Below are 24,226 nucleotides of genomic sequence, written 5' to 3'. Positions count from 1 at the left end.
GAATTTTTATTGAAGGATATTAAGGAAGATAAGAATATTAAAGGAATAACATTAGGGAAAAATATTTATAAAACAAAAGCCTTTGCAGATGATATTATAGTAATATTGGAAGACCCAATGGGATCAATAATCAATTTGAAAGATAAATTACAAAATTATGGGGAATTATCAGGATTTAAAGTTAATGTTAAAAAAACAAAAATAATTACCAAAAATATAAGAAAGAATGAATCAATTAAATTAGAATCAGTTGCAGAATGGGAGATAGTTAACAAAACAAAATATTTAGGTATTGTGGTGACTGCAAATAATATAAATTTATTCGACAATAATTATTCAAAAATTTGGAAAGAAATCAAAGGGGAACTAGAACGATGGAAAGGATTAAATTTATCATTTTCGGGGAGAATAGCGGCGATAAAGATGTTGGTCTTGCCCAAGATCCTATTCTTGTTTCAAATGCTACCGATTGTAGGGAAAAAAGAAACTTTTGAATCGTGGAGAAGGGATCTAAGTAATTTTATTTGGATGGGAAAAAAGGCAAGAATTCAATATAGATTGTTAACGGATGTTAAAGAAAGGGGAGGCTGGGGTGTCCCAGACCTAAAATTATATTATGCCTCTGCGTGCCTTTGTTGGCTTAAAGATTGGATTCTGCTTGAAAATAAAGAGCTGCTGGAGCTGGGCATCACCGCTAGAGATGACTGCCTTAAATAGGCGGGCTGAGGAAGGAAAATGGTTAACATATCAGGAATTAATAACGAAGGAAAAAGATCAACTTGTGTTAAAACCATATGAACAAATTAAACAACATTGTGCAAGCTGACTACATTACTACCAGATACAGAGCTTATTTAAAAAGCATAAAGAGATAGGTTTTTTGGAAAATAAATCTAAATTGCAAGAGCTTTTAGTCGATAGTTCCAATAAATCATTAGGGAAAATTTATAAATATCTATTAGAATGGGAATTAAAAGATGAGGAAGTGAAATGTGTGATGACAAAATGGGCCCAAGATTTAGCGCAATGGGATAAATTATGGAAAGTTAATATGAGATTTACAGCCTGTACTGGAATTAATGAGAATATGATGAAATTAGTTTATAGATGGCACTTAACCCCAGAGAAAATAGCAAAAATTTCTAAGACGCAATCGAAGGATTGTTGGAAGTGCCATGAAAAAATAAGCAGTTATTTTCATTGCTGGTGGAAATGTTCAAAGATTTTTGGTTTTTGGAGTGAAATATACGAAAGATTAAAGAAGATGCTTAAGTGTACGTTTGGGAAAAAACCAGAGGTCTTCTTATTAAGTATAACTCCTGAAAATATCCCAGAGGATAGGAAAAATATTCTTTTGTATGCGTGCGCAGCAGCCAGGTTACTTATAGCCCAAAACTGGAAAGGGGAGAAAATTCCGACAATTCAAGAATGGTTGATTAAATTAGTGGAATTCATGAATTTGGCTAAGATGACGGCAGCAATTCGAAATATATCCAAACAAAGATCTAAGGCTGAGTGGAAATATGTGGAAGACTATCTGAAAAAGAAGGTATAAGAACGGATTTGGTGATTTGCTTAGATTGAGATATATGTGGGGAGATTTATATGAAAATGTGAGCTATTTATTTAGTTATATATTTTACAATCATTGTATAAGGTATAGCAAGTTTTGTTTCATTATTAAGGGAAGCGATACACAGACAATTGGAAGTCAATTTTTAATTGTTATTTATAATTGTTGCTTTTTTCTGTGTTTTGTTTCTTCAAATATTATTTTTTGTGGATTATAATGTATAGATTATATGTTTCTTAGGGAGTTTGTTTGTTTGTTTGTTTGTTTCTATTGGTTGATTTGATATGGTTGTATTTTAGAAGTCTGAAATTAAATAAAGCTATTTTAAAATAAAAATAAAAAAAACTCTCCACACCTTGCACTGAGAAAAGTGCTACTGAGAAAAATCTTGCAATCATAATGACATCATAGAAGCTTTCATATACAAAGATCAGGATCCCCCCTTTATGACATCACTGAACCCTCCCCCAGCTGATGGGTTGATTATATTGCCTGCATTCAAATCTCTCCAGTGCTCAGGCTGAAAGCTTGGTCAGGATGGAAAGATTTATTTGAATCTTTTTTTAGACAACGTGTATTTGCTACGGTTATTTGCTACGGTTCCTACACAGGGAACATCAATTAGCAGAAGACATTTCTTGCTGAAAATTTCACAGAATGTTTTCTCAAGGTTCTTGTCAGGTTTCTCTCCTTTGGACAGTCTTGTTGTTTCAAGATGTTATTGGCTTTTGTGAACGACCAGATTGGGCAAGAGTTGGTTGGGAAATGACTCCACAGGATCTGGAGCTACTGGCGACTGAAGAGGAATCTAACTGTTTTCGTGATTTGAAGTTTCAAGCATGCCATTGTTTTACTGGCTTGGGACTCTCCAAAGAGTCTCTAGAAGTTCTGTATGCAGGTTGTAAGGTAGCATTCCTCATAGTGAGTGGTTTAGTTGTCCACTACCTGTCCATCAAACTGGAACAGAAACTGAGACTGGCGAAACCCACAACGGTAAGATATTCTCAATTAGAACATGGTCTGGCTCTCTAGCTTTAATTTAACTCAGATTCTAATTTAATAGAATATATATATGTAAAAAAACAAACCATGGGTCTTAATGCTGATCCCCTCCTCCTTCCCAGTCAGAAGTACTTTCTAAGTAACACATGTCAGGACAAGGTGAGCACAGCCACACTATAAATGCACTCCTTTTATTTAACATCAATTTCCTCTACAGAATCCTGGGAGTTGTAGTTGGAGCTGACAATTCTGTTAGAGATCCTTAGTACTCACAGAACTAGTGTGATGTGTGCTTTGTACACAAAAAACTAAATTATGAACAACTGAACCACCTGGGACTCTAACTACAGTGAGCTGGCTAAATATGTGCCTAACGTATACTTTTACCTACTTATACCTACCTATATTTCAAAGAATCAAGTGGTCTTGCCATCTAATAAGCTCAGCTTTCACAGAATAGCAGATAGAGGACCAATGAGCATACTACCATAAAGCCAAAGGGAAGGAGGAGCAGGTGTTGTTTTTTATGCCACAGGGTCAAATCCAGGACAGCAATCTAAGACCAGGAGTACTGGGATTTCAGACATCAAATTCCTCTTAAAAGGCATAACAGCAGGGTCAGTGAAAGAGATGGCAACACTATTTAACTTGTACATTGCTTTTGATGCAAAGTATTACTCCCCGTTTTTTCCATTTTTCTCAGCCCTGTAGGAAAACTGTCCAGGCACCTGCATTTCCAGTTGCTACCCAAGTGAATGGGGAATACACCAACAACGTGGACAAGATGGTCTACACGCTGGTGGTCAACACTTCCAAGATGACCAAATACATGAAGCGTGTTGCTCACGGTTACGAGAAAGAAGTCAAAGATGACAAATTAAGGAAAAAGAGAAGAGCAGATGAATTTAATGAAAATATAGAGTTTACGAATTCATATATAATAATAGTATATTAAATTAGAACTTTAGGAATTTAATTTATATCCTAACTTTTATTTCTTTTTTTCCTTTTTAAATATTTTAATTAAAGATTTTCAAAGGAAGTACAATGTCTCTCTCAAGTTTTTCCATATAACGTTTTTACAAGTCAGTGTTGGTGAGACATTAGAAAAGAAAAGGGGGGGAAGGGGGGAAGAAGTGGGTGGGACGGGGAGGTAGGTGGGGTGGGGCGACTGTGTTTCTTTTTTACTTGATATGAGTAGGGTTTGGTGTCAGCATTGTTTATGTAGGTTCTCTGTTGTTTGCTTGTGCTCGTTTGGCGGTGAGAGAGGTCGGAGCTGGCTTGGGATGTGGTTGTTCGTCTGTGGTTGGCTGTGGTGACCCTTGGTTTCCTGTGTGAGTGGTTTCCACGCTGGTGGTCAACACTTCCAAGATGACCAAATACATGAAGCGTGTTGCTCATGGTTACGAGAAAGAAGTCAAAGATCACAAATTAAGCAAAAAGAGCAGAGCAGATGAATGTGATGAAGACAAGTTAGAGTTTATGAATTCATATATAATAATAGCTTTTTATTGAGATTTTTTGTTGAGCTTTTTTTTGGAAGGAAAGCCCTGTTTTTTAGGGGTTCACGTAAAAGTTGTTGAGCTTCTTTAGGGAGGAGGAAAGCAACATTGAGCTTTTTTTAGGAAGGAAAGCCCTGTTTGGTGGTTCAGGTCATTTTAGGGGTGCAGGGCAAAGACGTTGAGGTTTTTTTTAGGGGAGCCAAAGTTTTTTTGCTTCTTTGGGGGGAGCCACTAATCTACCGGTGATCTACCACAGACGTCCAGTGATCTACCGGTAGATCACGATCTACCTGTTGGACATGCCTGCTGTACTGGATGCAAAGGTGTTGTTTCTCCACCACAGTAGGAGCAAAAATGCACTTTGGCGTCTTATTCAAAACATCTGTCTCCTAGAAAATTTTACTAGGAGTCAGAAATTCAGCAGCATTTCTCCTGCCTTTTTTATCACTAAGAAATTAACTTCCACTAATATTTTTCATTGTTGGGTGACTCAGTAATGCAGCAGCTGTTGCGGTACTGCAAGGAGTCATTTCAGAGTCTAGGCAACATGCTAGCATCACCAAACTATTTTGTCTGAGAAATGCACATTCTGGAAAGAAAGCCTATCGTCATTCAGTGGACTGCTAAGTACAATTATAACTAATTACAATCAGGAAATGAGAAATCATGGTTACCATGGGTGAGAAAAGAGGATTGCATCTATATTGTATATAAACCAGAGCTGGATATTAGGTATTTAACACACACATGAATGCATATATAAAAGCACACTGGACTCCATATCCCATTTAGAGCAATACAGTGCAGACAGACTGTATCTTCTCTTGGATGTATGCAGTGGTACCTTGGTTTACGAACTTAATCCGTTCCTGAAGTCTGTTTTTAAACCAAACCCATTCTTAAACCAAGGCATGTTTTCCCTAATGAGGCCTCCCGCCACCGGTGCCCTTCCATCATTCGGCTTCCATTCGTAGTCCAAGGTGAAGTTCACAAACCAGAACACTACTTCCAGTTTTGCGGAGTTTGTAAACTGAATAGTTCGTAAACAGGACTGTTTATAAACCGAGGTGCCACTGTAGTCAGAGTTGCACAGAATCTGTATTATCTTTATATCCATGGCTTCCAACCCAACTAGTAATATGTTTCCATAACCTTGTTTACACAAGGAGTGCCTTAGCTGGATCAGAACAATTATCTTTAATTTTTGCAGTGTCAGTGAATGCAAATCAGCATTGATTCATTTTGCTAGACTTACCATCATTTCACAAATAAAATGCATTTTTTTTCATTCTTCCATATTATACTTTTCACCACATCATACTGGTTTATCAAGAGAATGGAATGTGCTGTTCTCTGAAGAAATGACTGCATACTTTCGAAAGGAGCATTATCTGCTCCTATTTTCACACATGGGGGGAGGGGACACACACTTACATTTCTAGAGACAAGGCCACAATAAATGTTCATATAAATGCTCATTATATGAGTTAGTACAGTGTGTGCTGTTTGTAGCCAGGGATTTTTTTGTGTCCTGATTCTTAAGGAGCTGAGGGGGTTTGCCATGTAATATGCGATGTCATATACAATGCCACAGATATCCATTAGATATAGAGCAACAAGCAGCTTTTATAAACTAGAAACCAGAGCTTTAAATCTACAATGGGAGAAAATCCACATGCTGAGACATTGATGTGCATTTTGCTATTACCCATACAGAATTAAATTAAGAAGCTGCAATCTTAAAGGATGCTTCATCGGTGAGAGGCACTCCACAGAAACTCCATAGAAAAGATAAAGAAATATGCCGTGACACAAATGAAGCGAGTGAGAATGAGCCTCTATGTTCCAATAATTTTGCTCCCTCCAGTATGGTCCTTTATGATACAGTGGAAGCTTTTATTGAAAAGGGCTGGTAAGGTCAAATTGCCTATTATGCATGGGTGATAGAACTGGTGTCTGCTGAAAGAGACGGAGAAACAAAGGAATGCATTAGACAAACTGTTTGCAAGGTCAAGAAAGCAATCCATCCATATAATTATACAGTGATGGACCAATACAAAGACGCTTCCACCACCAGACGTCACTGGAGGGTTGCTTGCTTGCTTTTTTCTAATGAAATTTATGGGAAGTGAGGAACCTGAGAGTGGTTGACCTCCTTCCTTACCTTTAATCCCACAGATCATATGGCAGAAAAATGTTTGTTGCCAAGTACACTCTCAACAGGGATCTGTAATCAATCATTGCTGAGTGTACCTGTGTGATGGAATTGTTTCAAAACATGTTTGCCTCAGGAGCCAGCTACATGTTATGCACCACTGGGCACAGAAAAGCTTCCTTTTGATTTTGACTTTAAAAAAAAAGGAAAAGCAGTTTCAGAGGGATCAGTTTAGCCCATGGGTAGGCAAACTAAGGCCTGGGGGCTGGATCCGGCCCAATCGCCTTCTAAATGCGGCCCGCGGACGGTCCAGGAATCAGCGTGTCTTTACATGAGTAGAATGTGTTCTTTCATTTAAAATGCACCTCTGGGTTATTTGTGGGGCATAGGAATTCGCTCTCCCCCCCAAAAAAAAATATAGTCTGGCCCCCCACAAGGTCTGAGGGACAGTGGACCGGCCCCCTGCTGAAAAAGTTTGCTGACCCCTGGTTTAGCATGAAGAAATGGCGAGATAGCAATTGGCCCTTTCTGCATCCAAGTGTTTCTGTTCCCCAAACTATTTCCTCAAGCTTTTCTAGGAAAAGTTGTGGTAACGGGGATTTAACTCGTACATTTTGTACATGCATACAGGCTGTCCCAGGTTCCTTTGGGAGGAAGGGTACGCTATAAAGTGGAACCCCGAGTTACGTACTTAATCCGTTCTGGGTTACATTATGTAATCTGAAAAGGACGTAACCTGAACAATTCAGTCTGCGCATGCTCGGACTGAAAAAAACTGAAAAACCACGAAAAACACTCTGCGCATGCGCAAATCGCGTGCATGTCGGGTTGCACTTCCAGGTTAGAAGAGTTTGTAAGACGAAAAGTACGCGACCCGGAGCATACATAACCCGAGGTACGACTGTAAATTGATGAATGAAGTGGATTGAATCTAAAATGCCCTTTATTAAACAGCCTTGGCCCAGTATACCTGAAGGAGTGTCTCCACCCCCATCATTCAGCCTGGACACTGAGGTCCTCCTCTGAGGGTCTTCAGCTAGTTCCCTCACTGCAAGAAGTCAAGTTTCGGGGAACCAGGCAGAGGGCCTTCTTGGCAGTGGCACCCTCCCTGTGGAACACCCTCGCATCAGATGTCAAGGAGATGAAGAATTACACAACTTTTAGAAGACACCTGAAGGCAGCCCTGTATTGGGAGGTTTTTAACGCATGGTGTTTTTATTATGTTTTTAGATATGCTGTAAGCCGCCCAGAGTGGCTGGGGAAACCAAGCCAGACAGGTGTGGTATAAATAATAAAAAAATTTATTATTAGTCTGAAAGCCTTCTCCATGTATAGAAGGGCTGCTTCTGACTTAGCAAAAGAGCAGTGTATGATAAAATGGACCAACTCTGACTTCTGTTTCTGTTCTGCACCAGGAATGGATGACTCCCTCGACATCGCAGGCAAACACAGATGGAGATTAAGAGAATGAAGGGGTAAAATCATTCTCTGAATTCCTCTCAGTTTGTGGTAGGAAGAGGCTTTCACCTGCAGTTTGCCCTGTGGTCTGGCCCTTGCTTCCCCGTGGAATGCGAGAGCAGGCAAAGTACTGGGTGCAGGAGAACTCTGTCTGCTGCAACCCCCACCCCTGTTCCTGGAAGCAGAGGTTATCATATTAATTGGATTCTAACTGGCAATTAAAGTAAAGGCGCGTGCTAGAAGAGATGTGACTACAAATTGCGGGACAATCAGCTGCATGGATTTAAGGTTTGAACTGAGGCAAGATTTCATTCAGTGCCAGAGACTGTTGGGGAGAGGGAAACTCACGGTTTGTTTATTCTCTACATTTTTTTCTCTACATTGATGATTTGGCAAACCTCTCCAGAATGCTGAAGTGAAGTTGGAAGAAGTTGGATTAATATTGAAATTAACAAACAACAATGGAGACTGAGTGTGATTTGAAATGAAGGGGAGAAGCTCTAGTTTTTGAATGGATTATGCTGGAAATACAGAGCCCGCCCCTCCACCCCCCCCTTCACTATTTACAAAGTAAAGGGGGAAAGACTGGGAGGACTTAATTTAACATGAAGGATAAATCACAGCTGTAAGGATGAAAGGAATCTGTGGGCTGCAGAGGAAAAAATAATGATGTGGAGGCTTTTTAATTAAATTATCTGCAGCTCCATTTGAAAACAGACCACTCTTCCTAGGCTGGGGGGGGGGATGACAAAAATGGGCTCTAGCAGGCAGTTGTCTGTGTTGAAATACCGTATCAAATCATGGGACGAAGTGATGCAGAAACTTTTGGGCAAGCTTGGGACAACATGCTAAGTGACAGCAACTGCAAGATATATCACCCTATATGGTCAGAAAGAAACATCATGGACACAACAATCTTCACACGCAGGAAAGAACAAAGGTAATAGCTAGAGTTGAACTTTGTAAACTTGAAACAAAATAAAAAATAAAAAAATTCCTTCCAGTAGCACCTTAGAGACCAACTAAGTTTGTTCTTGGTATGAGCTTTCGTGTGCATGGACACTTCTTCGGATACACGAAAGCTCATACCAAGAACAAACTTAGTTGGTCTCTAAGGTGCTACTGGAAGGAATTTTTTTATTTTTTATTTTGTTTTGACTATGGCAGACCAACACTGCTACCTATCTGTATTTGTAAACTTGAAGTTTTACAAAGTGAAATAATGTTACATCATGAATAGAAATAATTAAGATTGTAGCTGTTGTATAAGGGATTTTCATTGTAACTGGAATGCAACTGAAATTAATAAGATTTTGGAACGTAGAAATAAAAGATCAGGAATCCATCAAAGTGTATCATTTGGCATTTGAATAATTGTATTAATTGGATATTAATCGGTATTGTTACAATTGGGTTATTATTGGATTAATGTTGGAAAACTGATAAAAATGTATTTGGCTCTAAAAAAAAAGGACCAACTCTAAAGTTGGAGTTAGATTTGTCCTAGCTCTTCTGTAAGAGTCTGTAAAATTAGCATGAATGCAATTTGTACGATGCAATTGTATTTTGAAGTCTGGGGCTTTGAAAAGGCAGGGCTTGCAGTTCAGCTGTGGCACTGGTGTTATTTGCACTCCCTTGCTTGCATTACTGAGGTATTTTGTGTTTATTATATATACTGTATGATCAAGACAGACAAAGGGAGATAATGATTTTTAAAAAACAACAACAAACCAACCATTTTTAAAGCTGTTGTGGAGAAAATGTGTGTGTTTATGTGGGGGTGAAACTTAAGTGGAGTTACTTTTTGGAGTTACTTCCTTCAGGACACCTCCCTGAACTCAGAAGCATTAAACAATTATCACCCAGTGGCAAGTGTCCCCTTTTGGGACAAGGTGCTTGAAAGGCATGCTTGGAAAATACTAGTTATTTGGATCCATTTTAGTATGGCTTCAGGCCTGGTTATGACATGAAAACTGTCTTGGTTGACCTGGCTGATGACATTTGTTGGGAGAGACAAGGGAGGGACTGAACCCCTGATCATTCTTCTTGACTGCTTGGTAGTTCTCAGTCTGTTAACCAATGTAGATTTCAGGAGCAACTCAGAGAGGTGGGGGTTAGGAGCACTGTACTTCAGTGGTTCTCCTCATAATTCCAGTGCCATTTCCACGAAAGTAGTATTGGTGGGCCACTGAACAGCATTCTGTCTTGTCCTCTAGGCTCTTTAACATCTATCTGAAACTGCTATGAGTTGTCATCAGGAGATCAGGAATGAGGTGCCACCAATATATGAATGGCATTCAGCTCTCTCTCTCTATCCCATCAGAATCAGGTGAAAGGTTCAGGTACTAGAATGCTTGGAGATGGTGATGGGCTGGCTGGATGTGCACTAATAAAGTGAAAATGAAACTTGGAAAGACAGAGGCATTACGTGTCCTTGTTCTCAAGTGTGGGAGCTACACCAGGTTTGCCAGCTAGAGCCCTTCTCCGAGATGAATTGGCCACTGTAAGCCATACTGCAGTCACCTCCGGTCTGTTGCAATGCACTCTACATGAGACTGCCCTTGAAGGCAATTCATAAATTTCAAATGATCCAAAATGCAGCAGCCAGATTACTGGCTGGGATTTGATTTAGAACTTGTATCATCCTTATTTTAAAACAGCTGCACCAGCTGCCAATTCCTTCCTTCCTTCCTTCCTTCCTTCCTTCCTTCCTTCCTTCCTTCCTTCCTTCTAGCATTGGTGGTCTGTTTCATGGATCAGCATGGGATGCATGGTTACTCCTCTCACAACAACAGCATTGTTTCCCAGCACCCGTGTAGCCAAGGAGGCTCCTCCTGGTTTGGGCCCTATAGTCTGGTCTGCACACAATGGGGAAATTAAGAGAAAATTGGCGAGTGTTGGGCCCTTTAGGCTTAAACTCAAGCACACTTACTGCTGGATAACCTTGGTTCTTGTGAAATTAGGTATACTGTATACTGCCTGTGATTTATATTACAAACCTCTTGAATGTAGAGAGAAATTAAAACAAAATGGCGGTTATCTGGTGAAGACTTTAAAGAAAAACAAGAGAGGGTGGTGGTTAAGTGGAGTTTCAATCATCAGGGCTCTCCCTGCCCCGCACACCAACTCCTCCAAGCGCCTACTCATGCTGCCTCCTCTTACCCCAATTTCCATCATCCACAGCCTTGCAAATGCCATGCCATATCCCCTTATTTTTAGTCTGTCCATTTGTCTGCATTGCTTTGCTTGCATCATTAGAGTAAGCGTGGATGGAACAAACTATGGGCAGGGGAGAAAGGGTCAGTCAAATGTTGAGTGGAATATACACAGCTCCTTTTATCGTTTGCTCACAAAGTCAAAGTCACTAACTCTCAAAAATGAAACTTGCAGTATTTTGGAACAAGGAACACCGGTCCATGAAATTAATAGGCATTCCAAAAGAGCTGCTTGCAAACACAGACATACCAGAATTGCGTAGTGCAATGCACAGCCTGATGGTATCCCACAGAGGAAATGATTCTAAGTTTAAAAAAAAAGCAGACATTAACAATGTGGCAATTACTACTTGGTCTGGTTGTGAACATGGAGATGGAGGCTGCAAGGATGAAGACATGGTCAAAAGTTGTAGTTTATGACATTTGTTCTATGAGCACTCACTCTCGGCAACATTCTTAATAGCCCAAGATTCTACCACAGGCCTAAAATAAGACAATATATATGTGTACAAATTAAATGTGTGACTCCTTCTTACTTTAAAAAATAAAGCAAAAAGCAATTGCCTTCAGGGTGTGCATGTGTGTGAGCAAAATCATGAATGCTGTTCACAAAATTATTTTTCCCTGTGCAGTGGTTTCAGTGAAAGCCCCCCCCCCTCCCCAGAAGCTATTTTCTCCAGGAGAGAATCTGCCATTGGTGACTGGAGTGCTTGGGGCAAAGGCAAGTCCAAACCTTAAAATTCAGAACAACCATAGTGTCCTGTTACAAAAAAAACAACCCAAGAAGTAAATGCATTCAAAAATCATATCAGATCACTAGAACGATACAATTTCCTCCTGGCTTGACACTATACGAGCATTTGTTAGCAGTTTCTTAAGCTGGTTTCAAATAAATAGGTCAGGAATCTATACAGGTTTAGTCTACCCTTTATGAAAGCCAGAATCACAACAGAACTAAGATCATGGTATTGTGTTCTGAATTATTACAACATAAGCATTGCAGCTTTTCCCCGTGCAGATTTAAGAAATTCTCTGAGACTTAACTTCCAGGGCTGCAAAATGAAATAATTTACCATAGGTGTGGCTTCAGTGAAATCCATGAGCAGATCTCCAGGCGCCAAGGCAAATGTACCTCCAGTATCTGTAGGGCTCTGAAGCACAGAAAAAATTCAGGAAGTATTAATGGAGCTGAATTGTTTTTTTGTTGTTGTTGTTGTTTTTTTAAAATCATTTGAGAAGATGAACTGCAGGAAATCTAAATTCTATATTCACTAGCAGTGTCAGAACCACAACAGTAACTGTAAGAGAGGCAGTGCATTTCTCAACTCTTCTCTGGCCTCCCAATTCAGACGCAAAATGAAGGCTAGCTCGGCCACCACAGTCCTCCTTATGCATGACCCATGCAATACAATGGGGCTGTGGGGTCCAAAGATTTCAGTGCTTCTCCTGCTCTTGCATGTGTTGTGGGATAACTTATTTTTTAAATACTGTTTTAAAATATTTATTTTCATGGTACAGAAGATAAATTTCGAGAAAACAATTGTTACAACAGTATACAACAAATTACTTGTCCTGAGGAAATTACAGACTTCTGTCATGCCATGTGTTAAAAGTTTCATTTGATTACTCTAAGAGATCATGCCACATTTTCCCATGAGTGCTGGGTGGATTCCTGCCACTGCCTGAAGAATTTATGTATTCAATAGACATTTGCCATATGTTATAAAAGGAATATGGATTGTTTGCCCTTTGGTGCTCTCACTTGGCATGTTTGTTTCTCAGCCAATGCTATTGACCGTACTCTTGTTATACCAACACTGGTTTTCCAACATCTGGCTATCTCCGTATGAGCAGCAGTCAGTATAAAGGCTAAGAGGTCATCCCACCAAGGTTCACTAATGCCTATCAGGTCATATTTGCCACCCTGAATTAAAAGCGCCAATTCATCTTGCTTGTTTCCCATACTCTGTGCATTTGTGTAGAGACAACTGAAACCATGAGTTGTTCCCTCCAGCTGCTTCCTTCTTGTAGTTTCTTTCCTTTAGCACATTTTTGGAGCACCACCTCAATTTCCTGTGCATCAATGAAGCTACTGTCCCCAGTACCAGGTATTTGTTGTCTGTAATGTTGTTTCTCTCCCTCTCAAAATCTAGTTTAAAAGCTCTCCTGATCAGGCTTGTGAGACTCTTAGCTAGTCAAGTTGAACTTGCAGGGACTCCTTGGCATTTCATGCTTGGATTAGGAGAGGGGAGATTTTCAATAACAGCCAGGAATGTGTACCAAATATGCTTATCGGAGGTAACCATGAATTTATGAGTTGCACCCTTACCTGCTCCTGAGCCCACACTCGCCCATCCAGTTATCTGTATGTACCTTTGCACATGATGAAAAATGTCCCTCCGAGTTTGTTCTCTGTGACACAGGAGATGCTGATGAGAGGGATGGCGATGCCCCTACTGCTGCTGCAAGCGCCGGAGGAAGGTCGTCTTCATCACTGGGTTGTTAAAAGTACAAGAAACTTTGCTCACTACAATATTTTTAAGTACTCATTTTCATGGGGAGGATAACCTAGAAAGCATTTTCAAAATGTCTACCACTTGTTTCTGCTTGTCTCTTCACTTCTGCTATATTTTGATTTGTGTTTTCCTGAAAAGTCTCTCTCTCTCTCTCTCTCTCTCTCTCTCTCTCTCTCTCTCTCTCACACACACACACACACACACACACACACACACACTAGTTGCTGGTGCAGGAATCTCCTAATGCACATACATGAGCTGTACATATGGGGAGGGTGGATGCTGAGGGTGCTCCGACAGCTGCATTAGAAAGCACCTACAAACCACAAAACCTTTGAAAAAGCATTTTGTTCAAGAGATTATATCAAATGACAATATAAAACAGTAAAGCTTCCATATTGCTTGGATTTTTTTTGTATTTAAAGCTCCACTTACCATTAACATATCTGCAGATAACTGTATGTATTTATGGGTGACAAAAAGTGGATGTGCTTCCTTTCTGACTCTTACCAAATGCATTAATTGTACAGCTATAAAATCACTTCAATTGGTTGGGGGAAACCCTTCCCACTCCACCCTACCTTGCCTAGATAAGCTCCCTCTCTCCCACTAACCCTCTCTCCCTCTCTCTCTTTCATACACACACACACACCCCTTGAATACATTAATCCTGCCACATACAAAGCCACTCCTAGCTGTGTCTGATGAGTCTCAGTCTCCAATAAAAACCAGGTTTCAGGGGCACCAAGAGCTGCTGCCAGTGGGAGTATTTTGTGATTCACACTCAAGAGGCTGGGGAAGCGCTGGCTGCTGCTTTCTTTCAGGGCCAAGTGCAGCTCCTGGCTGCCTTCCTTACCTTACCCCTCCTCGGAGCACACAATAACCCGTTACAACACCCTCTTTCATAGCTTATTATAAAATAAAAAGACTATTTTCTGTGTTAATTAGATGCTATATTAATGCAAATGGACAGGTTTTAGTTCCTTGACCTTGTTAATCTTTATTTTGCACCACGGCTGTTGACATTCTTTTAAACTTTCCCCTTCATACGCAGCAGGAATAATTTGGCTTTCTCCCCACTCTTGCTAGGTAAATTTGTTTCCTTGTACTCATTTGTATGGAAGTGGAATTTTCTCATGTGGCTTGCCAATTGAGTAAATATTCTCAGTCACTTGAAAATCACAACTGCAGGTTGGAGCAGAAATTTAGTTTCATGCATTCTGGCTGCAAGCTGGAGCACCAGACATTTGCCCAATTAACTTCCTTTAAAAGAGGATCACCTGCATTTTAAATATTTAAAGGTAATTTAAAATAAAAATAAAAATATGAGGGCATGGTCACTGTTTCTTGTATAGAGAAACACTCTGTCGTGTTCAATAGGTGTGAATGAAGCTTCACAAACTTGTATGTTAACTCTTAAACCTGCATTCTGCTACTTGTATCAGCCTTATATTGCAATATGTTCCTTTTCATACTCATGAGAGAAAAGTGATTATAACAAATGGCTAGTGAAAATAGTTGTGATGAGCACAAGCAAAGTGAATGGCAATTCCAGAATCGTTTTCATTGCAGTTTAAAACAAAGCCAACCATAGGAGCCAATTCCTAGAGGCCGAGGGGATCTTCATCTCCCAATAAAATATTTGAGGGGGCTGGGGCCCCAAATTTGATGGGCATTGCCATTCAAATGGTGGGCATGTGATTGATTATGTGGGGTGGGGCGCACCTGCCTCCCCCCCAATTTTTTTTTTATTCAAGCTGGCGCCCCTGAAGCCATCATCAGTCTGGAAACTAGTTGCAGTTTTCTGGATTCTTAATAACATATTAAGGCAAACAATATTACTTCCTTCCATTTTTCATTTTGTTATATTTTTTTAAGCAACAAACCATAATAGAATTTCAATGCATTACAAACATTCAAATGCTCCATGTCAAGCCTTAATCAAAATAAAACAGTACATACCGAAGTGTGTGTAAGTGGAGACATAACTTTAAACCAATAAACACATTGCGTGAATATAACTAGCTTATGTTATTGTTACATTCAAGCAACAGCAGAAGAAAAATATTTTGATGTACCACAAACATACCCTTAACTAAAACCAAAAATGTTGAATGTGTTTCTGTGGCTGCTAAAATGAATTGTGTTGCTCTGAATGTAATGCATGTATTCTTAAGGTAAAGGGACCCCTGACCATCAGGTCCAGTCGTGTCCAACTCTGGGGTTGTGGCGCTCAACTTGCTCTATAGGCCAAGGGAGCCGGAGTTTGTCTGCAGACAGCTTCCAGGTCATGACAAAGCCGCTTCTGGCGAACCAGAGCAGTGCACGGAAATGCCGTTTACTTTCCCGCTGGAGTGGTACCTATTTATCTATTTGCCCTTTGGCGTGCTTTTGAACTACTAGGTGGGCAGGAGCAGGGACCGAGAAACGGGAGCTCACCCCATGGCAGGGATTTGAACCGCTGACCTTCTGATCAGCAAGCCCTAGGCTCTGTGGTTTAACCCACAGCGCCACCAATAAATACCCTAATTTTTAGAGCTAAGTCAAAATTCCTCAGAAGACGTATTTTCTGAGATGTTTCTTTTTCTCCCTCCTTCCCCAATACTAAAAAGCCAAAAAACATCTCCAAATATTCTCCACCATTCTCTCTCTCTGCCTCGCAGTGTCCTGGCATAACACTAGTAGTATGGAGCTACACTGAACTTATAAACATTATTAAACATAACATTCTGTAACATTTAATGGTAGTTTCCCTTTGTGCGAGTGGCACAAGGGCTTGCCGATCAGAAGGTCGGCGGTTCGAATCCCTGCCACGGGGTGAGCTCCCATTGCTCAGTCCCTGCTCCTGCCCACCTAGCAGTTCGAAAGCACGTCAAAGTGCAAGTAGATAAATAGGTACCACTCCGGTGGGAAGGTAAATGGCGTTTCCGTGTGCTGCTCTGGTTCACCAGAAGGGGCTAGTGATGCTGGCCACATGACCCGGAAGCTGTACGCCGGCTCCCTCGGCCAGTAACGCGAGATGAGCGCCACAACCCCAGTCGTCCGCGACTGGACCTAATGGTCAGGGGTCCCTTTACCTTTACCTTCCCTTTGCTGGTGGCTTGCTGCTCTGCAGTGCCCTCTGGTGTCACATTTTAATAACACATTTTAAGTTATAAACTTAGATCTGACCTAGTCTGAGGTATTATGGAGGATGCAAAATGGAGGCCAGGTTGTCCAGCCGTCAAAATAGACAGTTCCACCAAAAAATAAAAACAAAACAAAACAAAACAACCTTGGGGTGGGATGAAGCTGTACCATGATTGCTGCTCATGGTGAGCCCCACTGGGAGAAACTGTTGGAGAATGTGGCTGAAATGTTCCCTCCCATTTTTTCTGCGCACAAACAGAGCAGTGAATGTTGAGAGGCCATTTGTGCACAGCTGTTCATTAATTTCAGTGGAATATTCACAATGAAACTTAGTCTATTTAATCACCATTCACAGCACTCAATTTATTCAAGGATTCTCAGCTCTCTACATTCTCTCGTCTTGCTCCTAGACCCCAGTAAAAAAAAAAATCCCCATAAATAGTATTATTTTTCACAGTGGGAAAACTATGCTGATTGAATTATTAAGATGCTTTGCTTAAGGAAAGAAGCTAGTAAGTCAGCAGGTACACCGTTTGCTGCCTGGCTTGCTGTGCACACAGGCTCTGATTTATTCTCTCTACTGGGCATGCTCAAAGGACAGTAGTAATCAGGAATAATAATAATAATAATAATAATAATAATAATAATAATAATAATAATAAGCAGGTGGCAATGGCAGGGCATCACTTGCCAAAAGTGCAAGCTAAGAGTTCGTTTGAATTTAGGGTTTCTGAAGCAGTTAGTAGGTATAATATGAGGGGTTACTCAGGTTGCAAAGCTAATTCAACAGTTCTGGTTGCATTCAGAAAACCTTGGCTGCATACAGAACTTTTTTTGGGGGGGGGGCGCTGCTTAGCAACTAGGAAGATCCACAGAAAATTCATCCAGACTGCATGTTCTTGTATATAATGGGGGCGAACATAATCCAGCGTGTGTGTGAGCTGCAGTTGTGCACTTCCTTTCCGCTAGAAGCCTGTCCTGATTTGTTTTGTTCACCTTATCTATTTGTGACTTGGTAAAGTTTGCCAAGATCTTTCATTTCCTGCGTTCAGCCTGCTTCTGTCACTTCTGCTGAAAGGGCCAAAAACAAATGTGAAAAGTCACACACTGAACTGTTTCTGATTACTTTATTAGTAGATTTTGATTCCACCTTTATTACTTCCCATGGAAAGTCCCCAAGGAAGCTTGTATGAGAGGCCCCCCCCCCATCTTCATAACAATGCTGAGGTGCAGAAGAGGTGGAAATAAGGGCTTGACCCAAGGTCATTCCGTATGCTTCAGAGCGGAGCAGGGATTTGAATGCTGGCTTCACTGTTCCACTCTTTTAAGTCAGCACTCTCTTTTAAATTGGACCACTTGTCTTTTTCCATGTGATTGTGAAACAACCTCAGTGCAAAAAGACTCCTCTAATTTTAACCACTTTTTAATTCCTCTTCCTCTTTCTCTTTGTTTTCCTCACAGCTACCTTCACGGTCTCACTTTTCTCCTCCCTCTTTGATCAATTCTCCCCAATGCCAAAGCAGCATCCAAATGCCCCCCACTACTAGGTGTTTCATGAGCCAGGTTGGCCTGTCACCTGAGGCAAAACAGGAATTGCCGCCTCCTTCCCTCCCCCCACTACCATTTCCACTATCACAGAATCATAGACTTATGGAGGTGGAAGGGATCCTGAGGACCATCTGGTAGTTCAACCCCCTGCAATGCTTTGAGGACTGCGAGTTTGGCAAAAGCCAGGGCATGGCGATGGCAGAAGTAGGAGGGGCTGGGGGTGGCCCTGGCTCTTGCCAAACTCAGTGGAAGCTGGAGCACTTCCTCAAGGCATTGCCGCTTGGCTTCTTCATCTGTGGAGAACGGGTTAGTTATGCCACCTGCTGGGACACCTCCTTTTCCGCTTCAGAAGTGGTGGGGGTGAGCAGAGTGCCACCTCCTGCACTTCCACTACTTGAGGCAGATGCTTCACCCCCGTCACGGGCAGGCTGGCTCTGTTTCTGAGGGAAAGGCCTGATTTGGGCGGGGGGGGGGGTTAACCTGTTGGACTCAGGGTGGATGGATTGGGAGAAGGATGGTAGAGGTGTGGAGGCATGTCTCTGTGAAAGGAGATAGAAAGAGAAAGAGGAGTGGTAGAGAGATGAGGGACAGCTCTCCACACTCGCTCTGACCCCAAAATGACTTCCCATGGGTCACTGCAGCAGCATCATTGTGTGTGTGATCAATATTGTGTGATCTCCATAATCAGGACCAGCAGGACATTGCTGACTTCGCATGGCAAGCCTGAAGTTGTCTAGGGGGCAGGGGAGGCAGCACTGACGAGACTCTAAATTTTGTATTCAGCCACATCCCGAGGCTGCCATTTTGTGACCAGCACCCACAGCATTCAAAATGTGCCTACTGAACCAAAAGGTTGGCAACTCCTGAAATGGACCCATAGGGAAAACACATCTGAAACAGTGTACAGCAGCCGTAATTGGAATTATACTCACAAGCTGTACTGCCTCATCAGTTTCCTCACCCGCGGTGCTTTAACTTCCTGCTTCTCAGGTACACTGCTTGTCTGTGTTGTCTCTGGCCATGAAGGGGCTAGATTTCTAAATGAAGAAGAAAGAAATAAAAAAAAATAAGAAAAGACAAAGTTAGGACTTCTGGGAGAAGATATCATTTGTTTGATTTAAATTAAGTAGGTAGGTAGGTAGATACATATCTCAAGAGTGTGTGTGTGTGTGTGCGCGCACCCACACCCTACTATGATTTTATTTAATTGTATGAATTGTTGTCATGAATTTGTTGTTGTTTGCTTCATATGCTGTTGTGTTTGCTGTTATATGGGACCCAGGTGGCGCTGTGGGTTAAACCACAGAGTCTAGGGCTTGCCGATCAGAAGGTCGGCGGTTCGAATCCCTGCGACGGGGTGAGCTCCTGTTGTTCGGTCCCAGCTCCTGCCCACCTAGCAGTTCGAAAGCACATCAAAGTGCAAGTAGATAAATAGGGACCGCTCCGGCGGGAAGGTAAACGGCGTTTCCGTGCGCTGCTCTGGTTCGCCAGAAAGCGGCTTTGTCTGCGGACAAACGCCGGCTCCCTTGGCCTATAGAGCGAGATGAGCGCCGCAACCCCAGAGTCGGACACGACTGGACCTAATGGTCAGGGGTCCCTTTACCTTTACCTTTACCTTGCTGTTATATATTGTAATGTTTGCTGTTTTTTAATGCTAATGTGAATACTGTGAGCTTGTTTGAGCTCAACATTCATTGCTGGGAAAATGGAATACGAATATTAAATCAACTCAAATCAGCTACCAAAGATTATCTCTTTTTCTTTCTACACTCCACAGATCCCTCTCTCTCTTCCCAAGAGCAGCTTTCCCTCCTCCATGCTAGACCACGGGGGCTCTGCTATCTCTCTTTCTACCCAAGCGCCTTCCAAAAGCCCACAGCTTGGGAAGCTCACCTCCTGACTGCTCTCTCTTACTCCCGAAACTCAAAGAAAAACCCATGCAGACAGGCAGGTCCATGGAGCAGCTGAAGAAGCACCCCCCGCAACACACACACCCGCCCCCCAGTGCTTCTCTCTTCCACCCACCCCATATTCAAGGGAACTCCAGGGATTCCCATCACCACCACTTCCACTAGGCAGACCTATGGTCAGAGGAAAGCCATCTCCCCACATCTCACCCCCTGTATAAAATACTTCATCTGGGCAATGAGCTGCTTGCCTCTGCTCCTGCCGCCTCCATCATACGGAGGGGCAGGAATTGGCTTTGCTGCTGCTTCTCTGCCCCACCCAATGCTGTAAACATATTAGTTAATATCCTAGAAGCCATTTCCTGGGGAAACAACCTGGACCAAAGGAATTTAAATTACAAGAGATGAGATTTCAACTCAACATGTGGAAGAAATTCTTGATCATGTGAGAAACTAGATGAGCTTTGAGGTGCCTTCTAATACCAGTTTTTATGTAGTTTTAGCAACAAGTTATCATACCATTTCAATTTTTTAAAAAGTCATCCAGCTATTTAGTTTCACATTGAGTATTACTCCTAGGGTTGCCAACTTATACAGGATTGTCCTGTATTTCAGGTCTTTTCTCTCCCCCCACCTCTCTCTTTCTTTCTTTCTTTCTCTCTCTCTCTGCCAAGTTAGGAATCCTCTCCAAATACATGTGTCTGAAAGGGTATGTGAAAGGTCAGGTATTTGAGCTCTGGGTAGCCAAACACAGACAGATTTACAAATTCATGTGTGTGTTGTGTATGACAAATTCTAGAGGAGCCATCCTGTTAGGCTACAATAGATTGTAATGGATTGCTATGAAGTCACTTCAGCACCAAATGAAGAGAAACCCCCACCCAACCCCACTGCCATGCCCTGTCCTGTATTTTGCCAGAACGAATGTGGCAACCCTACTCCTCCCCACCCCACAAAGCAACACACAAACTAAGATATGGAGTTATGGAGACATGCTATGGAGAAAAGCAAAATACAGATAAACATAACAGAGAAATCTAGTTTAATCTTGCTATGGTCCAATATATAAAAAGGTAAAGGGACCCCTGACCATCAGGTCCAGTCGTGTCCGACTCTTGGGCTGCGGCGCTCATCTCGCTCTATCAGCAAGCCCTAGACTCTGTAGTTTAACCCACAGCGCCACCTGGGTGGTCCAATATATACTCCAAGCTAAATATGTCAGAAGGGTGGTGCTGTGGTCTAAACCACAGAGCCTAGAGTTTGCTGATCAGAAGGTTGGCGGTTCGAATCCCCGCAAAGGGGTGAGCTCCCGTTGCTCGGTCTCAGCTCCAGCCAACCTAGCAGTTCGAAAGCACATCAAGTGCAAGTAGATAAATAGGTACCGCTCTGGCGGGAAGGTAAACGGCATTTCCGTGCGCTGCTCTGGTTTGCCAGAAGCAGCTTTGTCATGCTGGCCACATGATCCGGAAGCTGTCTGCGGACAAACGGCGGCTCCCTCGGCTTATAGAGCGAGATGAGCGCACAACCCCAGAGTCGTCCACGACTGGACCTAATGGTCAGGGGTGCCTTTACCTTTACCTTTAAATATGTCAGAAGTGCACATTCTTCTAGATTCATTAAATTGTGAGTTGTTTTTCTACAACAGAAATTGCTATTCTGCATGTGACCTACCTGCTCTAATTACACATTAAATACACTAATTTCATCAAGTTGCATTTTCTTCTAAATGTAACAACAGCGGTAGAATATATTTAGATCATAGTTCCATTTATATTTCACAGACCATTAAAAATGTGTAAGATTCTCCACTGCTAATGAATTTCAAAAGCTCATTCCAGCGTTTGTCTGACAGGGATAGCACATTCAAACAAGTTCATTTAAAGAGAACTCTTAGCTCTCTCTACATCAGATGTTCAACATACTGGGGTACCTGAACAGGAATAATCATGATATTGTTGGGAGTAAAGCAGCGGCACTTGTTATATCTTACCTGAACCTTGGGGGGGGGGGGGGGGAGAGAGAATAGACCAGCGGTCAGCCAACTTTTTCAAGAGGAGGCCAGCTCAGTGCCCACTGTCCCTCAGACCTTATGGGGGGGGAGATTATATTTTGCGGGGGAAATGAACGAATTCCTATGCCCCACAAACAACCCAGAGATGCATTTTAAATAAAAGCACACATTCTACTCATGTAAAAACACGCTGATTCCCAGACCCTCCGCAGGCCAAATTTAGAAGGTGATTGGGCCGGATCTGGCCAGAGGTGTAGGAATCTGCTCAGGCACCTGGAGCAGCAAACATGATGCTGGACAGTGCTGGAGCAGCGGCACCAGCAAACCACATGCCTTGTCACCCCTGGAGACGTGACACAGGGAGCGCACCACCGCCACCGCTCCCCTGTTGCTACACCCCTGGATCCGGCCCCCGGGCCTTAGTTTGCCTACCCATGGAATAGACAGAAAGGCAACCTATCCTCTACTGATTTCTTCTTCAGTGACTACTTGTTGGTATGTAAATTGGTTTTTCTCATGGAAAATGCAATGAAGCAGCACAAACAAGACTGAACTTATTTATTTATTTGATTGATTGATTGATTGATTGATTGATTTATATACCACCCTTCATAATACGATCTTAGTGTGGTTCGCAGACTAATAGGTAGTAGTAGTTTGGGAAAATGGCCTGATGGGCCAGTTTAGACCCTTTATTGGACCAAGACCGGCCTGTTGTCCAGGGTTTCCCTACCCCTGGGTTAATTTTTTTAAACAAATGAATAATGATAGATACCATCGGTGGATAAAAGCTGACTATGCTGAGCCAAGAGTTTGTTTTAAAAAGAATATTGCAAGCACATGTTTAAACATTTGGCATTCCAAACAGCCCAGATGGCTTTCGTGTGCGTTCCACGAAAGTAGTGGCTCAACAAATGTACCACATGACAAGTGATATTAAAAACAATGACAGTCAGGAAAATCAAAATAGGCTGATCAGAAATGCGGAGCAGCAAATGTTTCCTTTCTTCAACTTCACAGGTTTTGGAGCACATTTCAATCCACACATGCACACATTGGCAGAGGATTTTGTTGCACTCATCTGATATGGCAAGGCTCCAGTAGGCATTGGTCAACTATAGCAATTTATGTATTTGTTCCATATGAATTTCTCATTCTCCCAGGAGCCAAAAGAGAGGCATTGTAATTTTATGAAGTCTCATATATATATTTGTTCCACCCTTTCTCCAAGGGTTTTTGGGCAATATATATGGCTCCTCTTTTTAATCTCTGTGGTAGATTATGTTGGCAGGGAGTAACTGGCCCAAGATAATCCAGAAAGCTGTCTGGCAAAGGAAAGATCTGAATCCAGATCTCTACCATCTCAATCGTCACAATAACCCTGCAAAATAAATTAGTCTGAGAGAGATTACGTCAGTAACTAACAAAGGCTATTCAACAACTATTTGAAGGCTATTTTGCAACTCAGTGTGGATTTTAACCTGTCAATATCCAAACCAAACATTCTACTAGCCAGTGTAACACATAAAAAATGCCTAAAGAATAACGTTGGCTGGTCTTCCACAGTCCCAGTGTATTGTTATGGATTTGTGGGTGACAGAGCCTCCCTTAAATTCCTGGGTCTAGTGTGTGTTGGAGTTTAATCAATGCTTGGAGTATTAAAATAGGCTGCCAGATGCTGAATTTAGCAGTGTCAATTTACAGGCCGAACCAGTTTTTCTGTGCTCAGGAAATCACCTGGGAGAAAAGCCACCATCATGGAGAACAAAAGGAAGGGAATGAGTGATTAACAAAGCAGATAGCAGAGGCGTGTGAGCCCCTCCTTCAGAGAAATAGCTAGCAGAGAAAAGGAGTCTGTCTGTTAAACACAAGGGGCTGAGCAGAGGGCCGAGGGTCAGGGCTGATTTCTGCTGCCATGGGAGAAGCAATGCTATAAGCCCCTCCATCACAGGCTCAGGTTATATATGTGTGTGTGTCTCCGCTGTGCCTTACAAACCCTGGAATCTCTTACCACTTAGAGATTGGGGAGGCAGGAAACTGACAGTGGAAGTGCAGCCCTTAGAAGGAACCTCTTTGTACATTGTGAAGAAAGTGGTTATAACTATATGTACTCTAAGAATTATTATGTTGGAAATGGCCCCAACTATCACATAAAAGCAACCATTTCCTCATTCCAGCATCAATCTGTTCTCTTTATGGCACCTAGTCTG

General features: G+C 41.9%; 1 protein-coding gene across 1 annotated transcript in view; it reads right to left on the bottom strand.

Moving 5' to 3' along the window:
* The window catches only part of LOC117057992 (band 4.1-like protein 4B), a 72,051-nt gene that overhangs the window by 17,594 nt on the left and 30,231 nt on the right, over nucleotides 1–24,226 (bottom strand). Inside the window, exons 6-9 of the mRNA XM_033168830.1 lie at nucleotides 19,031–19,135; nucleotides 13,279–13,399; nucleotides 11,979–12,056; nucleotides 11,156–11,209 (exon numbers count right to left, since the gene is read on the bottom strand). Of these exons, the coding sequence (XP_033024721.1) occupies nucleotides 11,156–11,209; nucleotides 11,979–12,056; nucleotides 13,279–13,399; nucleotides 19,031–19,135 (358 nt within the window). The remainder of the gene's footprint in view (nucleotides 1–11,155; nucleotides 11,210–11,978; nucleotides 12,057–13,278; nucleotides 13,400–19,030; nucleotides 19,136–24,226) is intronic.

This window comes from Lacerta agilis, chromosome 14 (assembly GCF_009819535.1).
Source record: "Lacerta agilis isolate rLacAgi1 chromosome 14, rLacAgi1.pri, whole genome shotgun sequence".
NCBI lineage: Eukaryota > Metazoa > Chordata > Lepidosauria > Squamata > Lacertidae > Lacerta > Lacerta agilis.
This window is presented reverse-complemented; position numbering and strand designations above follow the sequence as displayed.